General features: G+C 38.5%; 1 protein-coding gene across 1 annotated transcript in view; it reads right to left on the bottom strand.

Moving 5' to 3' along the window:
- The window catches only part of LOC107749574 (olfactory receptor 6N1-like), an 8,226-nt gene extending 1,842 nt beyond the window's left edge, over window positions 1-6,384 (bottom strand). Inside the window, exon 1 of the mRNA XM_016564748.1 lies at window positions 5,464-6,384. Coding sequence (XP_016420234.1) covers window positions 5,464-6,384 — 921 coding nt within the window. The remainder of the gene's footprint in view (window positions 1-5,463) is intronic.
- Between the last annotated feature and the right edge of the window lie 8,309 nt (window positions 6,385-14,693).

Below are 14,693 nucleotides of genomic sequence, written 5' to 3'. Positions count from 1 at the left end.
TTTTAAGTAAAAACAAAAAAAAAAAAAAAAAAAAAACTGAGGACAGTGTTAAAGTGAAATGGGAATTTTTTAAATATAAGGCTAGGCAGATTGTTATTAGAAGTAGTAAAGATTTAAAAGCCTCTAAAAATAAAAAAAAACATGAACTCTTAAATAAAATAAATATTGTATTGCAAAAAAAAAAAAAAAACTAACTCAGGAAGAAGAATTGCATTTAAGGGAGTTAAATCTTCAAATTAATCAAGCTTATTTGGACTTGGCTAGAGGGGTTTTTATTAGATCTAGAGCAAAATGGCAAAAATATATATTTTTTGGCATTAGAGAAGAGGAACTGCAGGAAAAATTAATTGACGGCTCTCAATATTAATTGTGTCAGGTGCACATATCCCAAATTAAGTTCTACTTTTGTTACTACCTTTTTAATGACCTTTACACTTCTGAATTTAATATGGATAATTGTGAGAATTTTTTGGAAACAATTAGGAATCATATTCCTGTCATTGGTAATGATTTTAAAGATATTTGTGAGGCCACTTTGACAATATGAGGAAATTAAATCTGCTCTATTTTCCATGAAAAGAAGGAAATCCCCTGTTGTTGATGGATTTTCTGCTGAATTTTACATTCATTTCTGGGATTTAATACAATCCCCTTTGCTTTACATGTATAGTGAATTAATTGCTCAGAGAGAAATGACTTCATCAATGAAACAGGGTATTATTTCTCTTATCCCAGAGCCTGAGAAAGATTCTCTCTTAATTGATAATTGGAGACCAATTACACTTCTTACAGCTGACTATAAGATCTTGGCCTTGGTATATGCAAACAGATTAAAATCTAAGCTTAATCATATTATTGCAGAAACACAGCCAGGTTTTGTTAGGCACATTAGTAATAGCATAAAACGTATTTTAGATTTATTGGATTATGCTGACTTTGTGAAATCTGAAGCTATTATACTTTTCTTAGACTTTTATAAGGCCTTTGACACCATTGAGCATGAATTTCTTCTGCAATCTCTCAAATTGTTTGGTTTCGGGTCTCCGTTTGTTAATATAATTGAAATGTTTTATAAAGGAATTACCAGCTCTGTCATAGTTAATATGTTCACCTCACAAAGATTTTCTATAAGACGTGGTGTCAGACAGGGTTGCCCGATTTCCCCCTTTTTATTTATTTTGGTTACTGAATTATTATCATTAAGTATTATGCACAATCAGAATCTGAAAGGTAATTCCATCTTTGATAGGGAAATTAAAATCTCTCAGCTAGCTGATGACACCACTCTTTTTTTAAAAGATAAAAATCAACTTTCTAAAGCCATTCAGATAATTAAACAATTCTCGTGTGCTTCTGGGTTAAAGCTAAATTTGTCCAAATGTGAGATAATGTCACTGCATAAATGTGATGACGCATTAATTGAGGGTATTTATGTATCAACAAATTTAATAGCCAGACAACAACTTAATTTTTCTAGTAGAATAAAGAAGACTCAAAATATTTGTAATCTTTGGCTACAAAGAGACCTCTCTCTTTATGGTAGGGTTCTCCTCTCTAAAGCAGAAGTTCTTTCTCGCTTCGTCTATCCTTCACTTTCTTTATATGTCAATAATTGTACTATTAAAGGTGTTAATAAACTTTTCCTCGACTTTATATGGAAAAACAGGTCTCATAAACTTAAAAAAGCAGTCATATCTAATTGTAGAAGTGATGGGGGACTTGAAGCTATAAACTTTCATAACACCGTTTACACGTTTAAAATAAACTGGCTAAGAAGGTGTTTAATAAATCCAAATTCTGTATGGTTCTTTATTCCTAATTATATCTTCAATAAAATCGGAGGCCTCCCCTTTGTCTTAAAATGTAATTATATGCATAATAAACTCCTGGTTAAATTAGCTAATTTTCATCAACCGGCTCTTCTTGCATGGAAGTTGTGTTACGTTCACAACTTCTCACCACATAAAACTCTCTTGTGGAATAATATGGATATAACTGTTAGGAACAAATCTCTTTTTTCACTAATTGGTTTAATAGAGGTTTAATTTATATTTTGTTCTTTATTTGATAATTTTGGTAATGTCTTGTCGTATGAATGCTTCATGACTGTCCATAACTTTCCTTTTCCTTTCAAAGAATATAATAATGTTAGAGCTATTCCCACAGGTTTAATGCATTTGGTCAAGGGCCATATATTATACACCCACAAAGATATAAAGGAGTCGGCTTTGTTGCTGGGCGGCATTGGCATTTATGACAAGAAATGTAATAATAAACATGTTCGCCAGATATTTCAGAAGAGAGACTGCATTGTTCCTCGAGGTAGATCCCACTGGGCTGCCTTAATTAATCATATAGATTGGAGAAGAGCGTGGTTGTTGCCTCATAAATATTTTCTTCCTAATAAGACCAAAGAAGACCATTTTAAAATACTGCATAAAATATATCCTGTTAACTCAACTGTTTCAAAATATGTTGATATTCCTAGTACCTGCACATTTTGTGGCAACGAAGATGAAACCTTAATACATTTATTCTATTCTTGTGAATTTGTTCAGAAGTTTTGGGTTGACTTGAATTCACATTTAAACAAACCTCCTATCTTTGCACAATCTTTTAGCTTGAAAGATACTATTTGTTATTACTCTGACTCTTCCAACAAATCTAAAGAATACATATTCAACTTTTTTTTTATTTTGTTTGGCAAATTTTTCATCCATAAGCAAAAAATTATGGGCTCAATTCCTACTCTTTCACATTTTCTGATTGAGGTTGACTCACTGCTCACATCTTTTTGTTTGACTAGCAATAAAAAATGTGTCAGGTTTTTGGAATTATATGAAAAATGTATTTCTATTGACTCTGATTAAGTTTAGATATAGCTTTCCTTCATTGCTCTTTTATTTTTATTGTTATTGATATAATTTTCCCTTTATTGTAAGGTACATACCCCCTTATTGTCTTATTGTGTTTTATTTCTCCTCTTTTTCTTACTTCTATCTTCTTTTCTTTGTTAATGTTCTCCTGAAGGTGATAGTATATTTTCATCCAATTTCTTGAATAAATAATAAAAAAAAACAATACGTGGTTTTAAAAGTCTAAATTCAGCTTTACAAAAATATTATGTATCAAATCCCCTTTTTAAATCCAAATCAAATAATGGAAGATAAAAAAGAGACTTTCAAACAACTCTCCGTAAAACCACTATTTTTTGAAGCCGGGTAACCACAGTGGATAAATCTGAAAACGACACCCTTGTGTTTTTGTGTGTACAGCCAATCTTTTGTGAATATTTTGTGAAACGATGATGTCATCACACCACGTCTCGACCCGAGTCAGACACCGCTACGTCACGTAACAGCAACAACAACAACAACAATGGTGGACTACATGCTTGTGTTCGTGCTGTAGAAGCTACTGAGCCTATTAGCTTTACTAAAGGCGGGCGTACACAGTGCGATTTTTGCTGTCGTACGAGCTCGCAGGCGATTTTTTTCTCTCGGGAGAAAATCGCAGATGCTCGCATGGTCGCGGCTCGTACCGTGTGAGAAGAATTACGGGCCGATCCGAGACGTTACGAGCACCTCCCGTCCTCCCGATAATTTTCAAACATGTCAAAAAAAATCGGATGCTGTCGGTTTAAATTCGTGGCGTATGTGCGGTTGAACGAGACGATTTGGCGATCCATCTGAAGTTGACCAATCAGAAGATGACAAAAACCATATAGTCTATAATAATTTTAGTTTAATTATACAGTTCTATTTTTTATTTGCAGAGTTTGTAAAATCGTAGTAAATTCGTGTCGTGTGTGACTGCCTCCGTACGATTTTCGGATAAACTCAATCATGACATGTGCCAGAGCTCACGATGTTCCGACCTTCAGAATCGCACCGTGTACACCCGCCTTAAAGCAAAATCAAAAATTACTAAAGCAAAAATGTCTGTATACAGTGCGCAAAGTTTATGCTCATGCTCCAAGTCTTCTTCTCCGCTTTTAGTGAATCTCTGTGACAGAATTTCACAATTTTTTTAGAACGAGGAAAAAAAAAGATTGGATAGGGAAAGCTCTGGCTTCGTGTGGATGTGGCCTTACTTAAAGGCATCAGATTTGAACTTCACAGCACATTGGGCTCATTTTCATTCAAGTTTTGGTTACACAGACTTATAACTGCTCTGTAATTTCAAATATGTTGACTGAAATAGAGGAGGGTTCCTCAAATACGGTCGTGGAGGTCCGCTGCGCTGCAGAGTTTAGCTCAAACCCTGATCAAACTCACCTACCTGTGCTTTTCTAATGATCCAGAGGACCTTGATTAGCTTGCTCAGGTGTGTTTGATCAAGGTTGGAGCTAAACTCTGCAGGGCATGGGCCTCTCCAGGACAAGATTTATTTATCAAATATTTTTCTATTAGGCTAGTATTTGGTGGAACAAATTATTTGTTTTGTTTTAAAGTAATTTATTTGTGTCTTTCCAAATTAGGCTTCAGACACCGTAAAACTCTTACAGAATTAGACCCAAAACAGAAGGAAAAGCGTATGTGCCTTTTGAAGATTAGTTTAGTTATGACATATTATGAACTCCATTATAGGCAATTCATTTTAATCTAGGGGTGCACTTATCATATCACTTTAACTGTTCACAGTCTCCAGGAATAGAATGTAGAGACCAATGGTAAATACATAAAATTGAAGACAACCTCATTTCTTGTTTTAAATCCACCCTTGCCTAAGCTTTTACCACTACACCACATAAATCAACCAATCTCATCAATGCCAAGGTTATGGGAAAAACACTTTGATCTCAAAGTTTTGTTGTTATTTTGAATGAAATTGAATTACTCAATTTAAGAGTTCCATTTAGGACCATAGATTATCAATATGCTTTTTTGTAAGTTAACATGATATAACCATATTAAGATATGGCTAGTGCCCACACACTGGATTTTTTTTTACTTTCACCTCTTAACACAGGGGTGTCAAACTCAATTCCTGGAGGGCTGGAGCCCTGCAGAGTTTTGTTTCAACACACATACCATGTAGTTTTCAAATAAGCTTGAAACACTTGATTAGTTGGATAAGGTGTGTTTAATTAGGGTTGAATCTAAACTCTGCAGGGCTCCTGCCCTCCAGGAATTGAGTTTGACACCCCTGTCTTAACAGAAAGTGTGTGCCTCATTCATCACATACAGTCATGTTATATATTTTAATGAAACTAAAACAGACTATACATTTGTTGAAAACGACATGAAAAACCACAAGAAATTCACAATTTGAGAGAATCAAGTGTACAATGTATTTAATGTTTTCACAAAGAAAAAAAAAACTTTCATGATAAAACCTTGCAAATGATTTTAATGAAATATAACAATTTCTATAATACAAGTTGTTTTTAGAATTGCACACTAAAATATAGCGTTATAGTGATTAAGATCTAAGATTTGAATAAGAAATATTCACTCAGACATTCCTTTTTTTAAAAAACAGTCTCATTACTTCCTTTCGTAGTCTTGTCAGATTCAGTCCATAAATAAGGGGATTTAACATGGGAGGAACGAGTAGGAATTCCAGTGCCATGAAATTACGCAAATCTTGTGGCAAGCTCTTAAAACCATAACGGGTGTACAGCACGTCAAACAGCAATGCAACAGTCACATTGAACAATGCAAGCAGATGTGGTACACATGTTTGTATGAATTTGTTTCTGCCCTCTGTTGACTTTCTGCATTTTCCAATCAAGTGAATGTATGAGCAAAATATCAATACTGCATGTCCAAAATATATAATAATGATTACATATCCAATCACATTATTCACTGTTGTAGAAATACAGGAAAGTTTAACAACTGACCAGTTTTCACAATATAGCTTTTGAATACTAGAGCCACATAAGGTTAGTCTCGATGTTAATACAACTCCAAGACACATGCAAAAAAATGGAGAAAGCCAGCAGAAAAGGATGCATTCAAGAATTCTCTGATTGGTCATTACTGAATGATACTCCAGTGGTCTACATATTGCCACATACCTGTCATATGCCATCACTGTTAATGTTGAAAGGTCACATAAAACAGATGAATAAATGACAAATATCTGAATCAAACATCCAACATAGGAAATCACATGATGCTGGGATAATAAATCATACATGAATTTAGGGTAAAATCCAGCTGTGCCATAGAGTCCATTAATACACAAATTACATATAAAAACATACATTGGCTGATGAAGCTTCTTGTCTGAGAGTATAGTATAAATTATGGTTACATTACACAACAAAATTAATTGATAATACATTGCAGTCAAAGAAAAAAACACAAATCTGTTTCCCATCGTTTCATTTAGTCCAGAGAGTGTAAATACTAAGACAATGGACTCATTCTCCATCTGGAATGATATGCAAAGTCTTATTATAATGCTTATTATAATGCTCTCATTAAGCAGTTATAATAAAATTATTTGTAAATTAATTTGAAATTAAAACTCGAGTTAAGTTTTAAAGTGACCATTGATATATTCAGCTGTTTAGTCATGTTAGCTAATGGAAATATTTAATACTCTAAAGGTAGCATACACTGGTTCTTCAGAATGACAAGCAAGAAATGAAATGGTTAAATCTTACCACCATCTCTGTTTGTAGGTTTGTCAGAGTGTTGTATAAAGGGTTGATTTGGTCTGCTATATATGGACACTGGTCTCATGCTAATTGCCTTGTTTATGAACAGTACTTCCCATTACTTTCAGTGCTGCAGTTAATTACTTTTGCTATATGTAAATATCTAACTACACTGTAGTAACATCATTATATATTTTGTATGTTCCTCGTACTTTGTATTACAAGTGTTTTGAAGCCATAAAATAGCTGTTTGCTATGTAATTGCTATGTAATTTGACATGTAGTTATGGCATTCACTAGCAGGGGTTAATAGTTAACCAAAACTTTGCGGAAAACAAAACCTGCATCCTAATTTGTTGCAAGGACCTCTCGCCAAAGGCAGGGAAACAAACTGGACATATAGCCAGTCTCGGGCCTAACACAAACACATTCACATGTAATTTAGTGTCTCCATTTCATCTGACCTACATGTAAGAGAAAGAGTACCTGGAGGAGACCCACAGCAACATGCGGAGAACATGCAAATGCCACAGAGAAGGGCCTCCCTGCTGCAGCCGGAACTTGATGTAGGGCCTATATCTCTGTGAGGCCACATTATAAAAAGCAGTAACTTGTCATTGTTACCTTAAAGAGCTATCTCTACCTGGTATAACCCATAAACAATAGTTGTGTTGGTAAAAAAATATGTATAAAGGTTGGTTTAGTGAAAGGTAAATATAAGATGAAGGTAATTTTTTTTACTTAAATAAAACCAGTTAATTTAGATGTTTCGGTTTTAGGTTACAATTTGTTTTGTGTTTGTTTTTTTTTGTCTGCACTAAGCCACTATGTCCCTATTCATCTGACAGTATGGAAGTTCATCAAACAGACTAGATACAGCGACCCCTAGTGGTTGCTAGTGGAGGTCACAAAATGCATCACACACAGAGGATCCAAAGATATTTCTCTTCCATTAAGAATTTTCCTACTAGATGCTGCTTCAGCAAATCATTTCAGTATATTTACATAGATAATGCAAAGCAATATGCAATCTTTTAGTGAAAATAAAGCAAGTCATAGTGTACAACACACTGTTAAAGAGGTTAGTGTGAACTTACAGTATATTCCAGGTTAATAATTGCATTACTTTCACAGTAATTTCACAGTGGGACTTCTCTTGTATCTAAGTGTTACCATTGTTGTGTTTTGCATGTTGTGAAATGTGAATTGATGTCACATCAATTAAAAAAGACGTATCTCAGCAGTTGCTTCATTATTGTGTAAGATCCATCCACAAACAGTTATGAATATGAAATGTTATTGATTAATCTTCATGCTTAAATAACATTAAAATAAAATCTTCATGTTCATGCTACAAATATTTTGACTAACTTAAAGTCAGGCAATTATCTTATTTCATATTCCAGCTTGTTGTCATTTTGAAAAATGTTTTTTATTTGTCACACTTCTGACATGACTAGATCAGACATTTGAGTATGAATATACAAGGTCTGAGATCCCAATCAATTGGATGGCCACAATACCAAGTATTGGAAGAATATTAAACTCCAACAGGAAAATAATAACTGTTGCTATTGTATTTGTAGGAAATAAAGATGACCAAATAAATTGAACAGCTGTGGTGGTGGTTAAGGCATATATCTTGAACTACCCTTCCATCTGGCATCCTTCCATTCCATACATTAATCAGCTTCATTTTCGATGGGTTTGTGCCGAAGAAACTACACAAATATTTTTTTTTTTTTTAAAAGAGCTTGAGAACGAGGCACACTTTCCTCATCGCTTTGCATACAGCAACCTTACTAATGTGCTCTGCATCCCTGATGTTATATAGAATACAACAATTTATAAATGGTACCGCTCAAATAAATATGCATGTGGATATGGCTGTTACGGGGCGAACGAGACGAGAGACGTGCGAATCCATCTGCAAGGCTTTATTTAAAGACATGGTCAACACAGGCAAGAGTCGGACAATGGCAGACAGGTATATAGAGGGCAAGACTGAAGAGTAATCCGAAACACAGGCGATGGTCCAGGCGAGGGGTATCCGAACAGGGCGAGATGAGAGGGGTAATCCAAGACAGGCGATATACTTCAGGGCAGGCAGAGATCTGGCTACAGACACGAATGGCTAAGACAATAAACAGGAATAAACTAGACTTTCACTCAGAAACTCGGAATGGCTCCGTAGAGCAGCTATCACTAGGAGAGTGATAAACGCAGAACAATACTCGGCGTTGAATGGTGGTGTGAGACTGATTTATATAGTGTGTGTTATTGGTAGCAGCTGTGTGTGATTGGTTTCAGGTGAGAACTAGAAATGGCTCCGTAGAGTAGCTATCGCTATGAGTGATAAACGCTATACAATACTCGGCGTTGAATGGTGGTGTGAGACTGATTTATATAGTGTATGTTATTGGTAGCAGCTGTGTGTGATTGGTTTCAGGTGAGCTTGTGATTAGTGCAATGGAGGGAGGGAAATGTAGTCCAGGGTGATGTGTAACAGTCTGTGTGGTGTGAGAGTCACTATAATGGGAGGGCGACCTCTGGTGGCAAGCAGACGGAAGTTCATGGACAGGATTCGTGACAATGGCAAAAAAATTAAATAAATAAATAAATAATCCTTTCCCGATGTAAATGTAACTCCCTACAAATTAATGCAGCCTCCTCATCTACAGGATTCTGTATAATAGGACATGCCGTTTTTGTCACTTTCAGATAGTCTACATGATGAAAATATGTGCCATAAATGAATGCAAAAAATGCTTTTCTTACTTAGTATTTTTGTCTTTTAGTTTCCAGTCAAAATATTCTTAAATCAAGATGCATTTTCTACGTAAGAAAAATTACATAAGGTCTTTAGTCTTTTAAGTGTATTTTTCTTATTTTGCTAATTATCTGTCAATGGGGTAAGAAAAATAAACTTGCTTCCATCTGCATTAAGATAATTTTTCGTGTTTTATGTCAAATGCACTTAATTTAGATTCCAAAATACTCACTAAGAAAAAGCATTTTTTGCAGCGCGAATGAATGAATGAGGTATTTAAACATTGCTTACACTTTAAAAAGTGGTAGGAGACTGAAAGAAACTCTGGGTTTAACAAAGAAAATCTGCTCCCGACCAGGTTAGGTTCGAATAGTAAGTTACCATGGTAACTGGGGTTTCTCGGGTTTGACATACCTCCCATTATGAAACAGAAAACCCTGAGTTTCCCTCATTTCAGGGTTAACATACTCAAGTTTTCACTTAACCTCCTTTCTGAAACGGGCCTCAGTGGCCTGTAGCACAAAGCCAGTTTCAGTTTTTACCCAGTTAAGTTCGCATTTAGTTTGAGCAAACTGAGTTTTCGGGCTCAAGAAGGTGGCTTGATTTTGAGCGGGTTTCCTCACCATGGTAACTTACGCTACACGGCTACCCTGCTCCCGAGCAGGTTTTATTCTGAGTTAGAGATCGCAAAACAAAGCTGTACCAATCAGCTCTGAGCAAAGTAACATATATCTGATGCAATAAAGACACCCCCCTTTATCTCAGTTTATAGTGACACAATTTTAGAGACAAATCTTTTGCTGCTAGTTGTTTATTATATTTGTATTTTATAGATTATAATTATGTATAATTCATATAATATATTCATATAATTAATTATATGCTGTCACACCAATTGCTGCAACGATGATGAAGGCACGGTGAAGATAATAGAAATAAATCCTTTTCCTAGATAATCCACAAGATGAAGAAGTTCTCACACAGGGTAACATCAAACACAACTAATAACCGGCCACTGAAGGAACAGAATGGTGAGACTTAATACAAATGCAAATGAGGGACTAATGACATAATGAACAGGACACAGGTGAACAGAATGAACTAATCAAGGGAACTAAGGGAAACTAGGTCAAGGGACTGTAACAAGGCAGGGGCACAGAAAAACACAAAACAAGGTTCAAACTGTGACAGTACTCCCCCCTCCGGCCAGACGTGACCTTGTGCCGTAACGGAACAACAAAGGGTGGAACGGAGGAGGACTTAGGAGGTGGACAAAGGAGAGGAGTTGGGATGGCAACAGAAGACAGCGAAGGGCAGGCAGGAAGGCAGGCAGATGACCAGGGCGGCGACGACGACAGAGGGAGGAGCCATGGAGGGATCAGGAGGAACCATGGCGGACCAGACGGAAGAAGGAGCCAGGACGGAGACAGAAGGAGCCAGGGTGCCGGAGTGACAGAGGACCAAGGTGGAGCTGGAGGGAGGGAGGAGCCCAACGGAGCCGGTGGGACGGATCGACGAGTTGCAGCCGGAGGAGTGGAGTCCTGAGGCGATGGCAGGTCGACGACTGACCAAGGCGGAGCCGGAGAGACGAGGGAGCCCGGCGGAGCTGGTGGACTGACGGGCCACAGCAGAGAGAAGAGAGCTAGGAACCATGGTGAAGCCGCAGGGTCGACTGGCTGAGGCGAAATCTGGCACTCAGAGGCTGGAGGCGGAGATAAGGGATCCTCCAGCCATGACGCCGATGGAGACTGGCAGACCCGCAGCAAACCCACATCACAGATGGTGGGCTGAGGGTGAGCTGAGGGGCAGACAGGGGACAGCGGAGGCAGTGGTGAGGACTGATGAAGAGATGATAGGAGAGGGAGGGTGAGCGGCAGTTTTGAGCAGTCCGGGGGTTCAGGGATGGTGTGTGCTGCCCACACACACCAGATGACCACTCCCAGCACTGCGAGCGCCAGAGATAGGGGAATGACCTCCATGGTCGAGACGGGACAGACAGATAGTTCAGGACAGACAGACAGTTCGGGCACGACTTCCATGGTCAGGATGGGGCAGACAGACTGTTCAGGACAGACAGAGATTTCAGATGATGGAAGAAGACTGGGTATTTCTGAATAAAAGTCTATTAAATCCCCCGAGTCCTGCCTCAGTTCACCCTCAGCGGTGGTACAGTGGGCGGGGCTTTCTTCCGTGCCCTTACTATCCACTTTTACATCCACCGTCGCGTGCGTTGTTGCCAGCTCTCGCACCTGGTGAGACGATCCGTGAGGCTCTAGCTCCGGGGCGATCCTCAGCTCTGTCGCTCTTTCTTGCGATGGCTCGTTGGTTGCGGCGGGCTCTGGCAGATGCTCCATGCAGTGGGGTGACGGTTGACTGGGCTCTGGGGCCGGAGTGGGGCCGGCGAGACCGATGGTGAATGGCGAGTCATTGCTCACCAGCGCCCACTCCACGAAGGTGGCGAAATCCCCTCGAGGACCGTCTCCGGACAACTGCGCTCTGCACGTGGTGTTGAGGCTCGCGATGTAGAATGTGCAGAGCGCGTCGTCCGGGTAGCTGGTGAGGTTGGAAATTTCTAAGAAAAGTCTGGTGTGGTCCTCGAGGGTGAGTAGGAATTCGGGGCGATCCATAAACAAAAAATAAAAGACTTTAAAAAATGAGAAAACAAAATGAAGGAAAACACACCGCTTAACTTCTTTGGCCGGTTATTCTGTCACACCGACTGCTGCAAGGATGATGAAGGCACGATGAAGATAATAGAAATAAATCCTTTTAATAGATAATCCACAAGATGAAGTTCTCACACACAGGGTAACATCAAACACAACTAATAACCGGCCACTGAAGGAACAGAACGGGGAGACTTAATACAAATGCAAATGAGGGACTAATGACATAATGAACAGGACACAGGTGAACAGAATGAACTAATCAAGGGAACTAAGGAAAACTAGGTCACGGGACTGAAATAAGGCAGGAGAACAGAAAAACACAAAACAAGGTTCAAACTGTGACATATGCGTTAACAATTAATATTAACCTTATCATTAAATTAATAGGCTATAACTATATACATATAATTAGAAGGTTCAGTATATAAAGCTTTTGAAACTGATGAAGCTTGATTTCTTTTGAGGTCCTTGTAATATAAATTATTTAAATTCAGCTGATTCACTTGCATTGATATAGTCAGTAGCTGCCTTCTCAAACTTTCACTGCAGCAGTGTTTATTCCTGCCTTGTAAATGTGTTTCAATTCATGGTATTTTTTCATAACAATCTCTTCATCTTCAACAGAGATGTGAATCAAACTAAAGCTTTCCATGTTATGTGTGATTGGCTGTTTGCCGCATGTGTCACACTTTCAGGTGCATGCGCCTCACAAACTCTGGATCAAACCTGAGTTGACAGAGAACCTTTATACCGAGCGTTGTGCAACAGCTGATCCAGCTGGTTGGGTTTGTCAGGTTTTGTCAACTCAAAACTTACTCTGCGACTTACTCTGAGTTTGTTCATCTCGCTTCGTGCTACAGGCCACTGGTGCCTGAAGCATGTATGCAAACACTGCAATCTTGATTGGCTGAACGTGAGGTCAGGTGATGTAGCACAAGCCATCAGCAAGACCATAAAAGGGAACCTACATCACAAAATCCCTAGCTTATTTGTCTTCAGGAATCCGCATGACTTTGTATTTGTGTGAATTGTCACACTCTGTGTTTTAGACAGTATGGCCAGCAGAAATGCTAAGTTTAGGAGTTTTCTAAAGCGTTCTCCCGCTTAGGGTGAGCACCTGTCCTGCCTTTTTCTGGACAGTCCCCAAATTGGGAGCTTTGACCTGCATCCTGCAAGACGTAATCAGTGTCCCGCATTTCCGTTATGTCCGCATTTTTTTTTTCTCTCCTGAAATTACAATACCACAATAAAAAAATACTACTAAAAATGCAATTGGTTAAAAAAAAACATTTACGCAGAAATTCTAGCTGTCATGTATCAAGTCTAATGCGTGTGACGTCATTACGTATAGAGAGCGAGGAGTAAAGTGTAGAGTGGAGTTCAAGAATGTCTTGTCTCGTGTCTGATTTAATTCAGAGTCTGTAGCTAGGTTAAGCAAAGACATAACAATGGCGACGAGGACAGTTACTAGATCATAAGCAAGTTAAATCTGATCGTGAGTTATAAACTCGAAAGATGGACTCTACCACATCAGTACCGAAATTCGACTGCTACAGTGAACCCACAACTTTGGGACCACGATGGACGTGATGGTTGTCGGCGTTTGAATTGTTTGCAGATGGAAAATGGTTGCTGTTGGGAGAAAATGCAATTGTCACCAAACAACGGAGAAGGGCACTACTACTTCATCACGTGGGCACGGATGTGCAGGATATATTCTCAACGCTGGAAGACACAGGGATCGCAACCGATTACAACACAGCGGTGGCCGCTCTGAATGCATACTTTGTTCCCAGAGTAAACACCGCATTGGCAAGACAGTCCTTCTACCAAATCACACAAAGTCAAGGTGAGACTGTGCAACAATTTGTCACGCGACTATGACAAGCTGCTAAAGACTGTGATTTCGGTGTTGACAGAGATAATCAACTGCGTGATGCCCTCTTAAGTAAATGCAGTTCGGATTACATCAAGAGAAAATTGTTAGAGGAAGGAACTGAACTAACACTTGAAATTGCCATGCAATGTGAACGTGTGGAGTTACAAATGTCTGCCATGCATATCAGTCAGCCAATGGAAAAGAAACGGTACATTGAGTTGTAAAAAAAGAGGAAAATATCAAAAGACAAACCCAAAACAAACAGGAGAAAAAAAAAGAGAGACAGTGTTACAGATGCAGGCGACTGGATCATTTTGCCAAAGACCCAACTTGTCCAGCAAGGGGCCAAGAATGCAGAAAGTGCAAAGGTACTAACCACTTTGCCAAAATGTGTAAAACCAAAAATGTGACTAAACAGACAGCTAAATATATTGGTTGAGAGACTGGTAGAACTGATGATGATCAATACGCATTCATGGTGAAAGACCCAAACAGATTTGCTGTTGGTGGAGTTGACCTGGACATGTTGATTGATTCTGGGGCCACAAGCAATATCATAGACGAAGTGGCATGGGATACATTAAAAAGCAAAAAAAAATTGCATGCCACTCACAAATCTGATAAAAAGCTATATGTGTATGCCTTTAAAGAGCCCCTGCCCATAAAAGGAGCTTTCATATGTGAGATAAAATGCAGAAAACTCAGCACCCAGGCCGAATTCATAGTAATCAGGGAAAAGGGAGAGCCACTATTGGGCAAAGA

The sequence above is a fragment of the Sinocyclocheilus rhinocerous genome, unplaced genomic scaffold, assembly GCF_001515625.1.
Source record: "Sinocyclocheilus rhinocerous isolate Xijiao unplaced genomic scaffold, SAMN03320098_v1.1 scaffold902, whole genome shotgun sequence".
In the NCBI taxonomy this organism is placed as follows: domain Eukaryota; kingdom Metazoa; phylum Chordata; class Actinopteri; order Cypriniformes; family Cyprinidae; genus Sinocyclocheilus; species Sinocyclocheilus rhinocerous.
The sequence above is the reverse complement of the archived record's forward strand: the minus strand, read 5'-3'. Positions and strand labels throughout refer to the sequence as shown.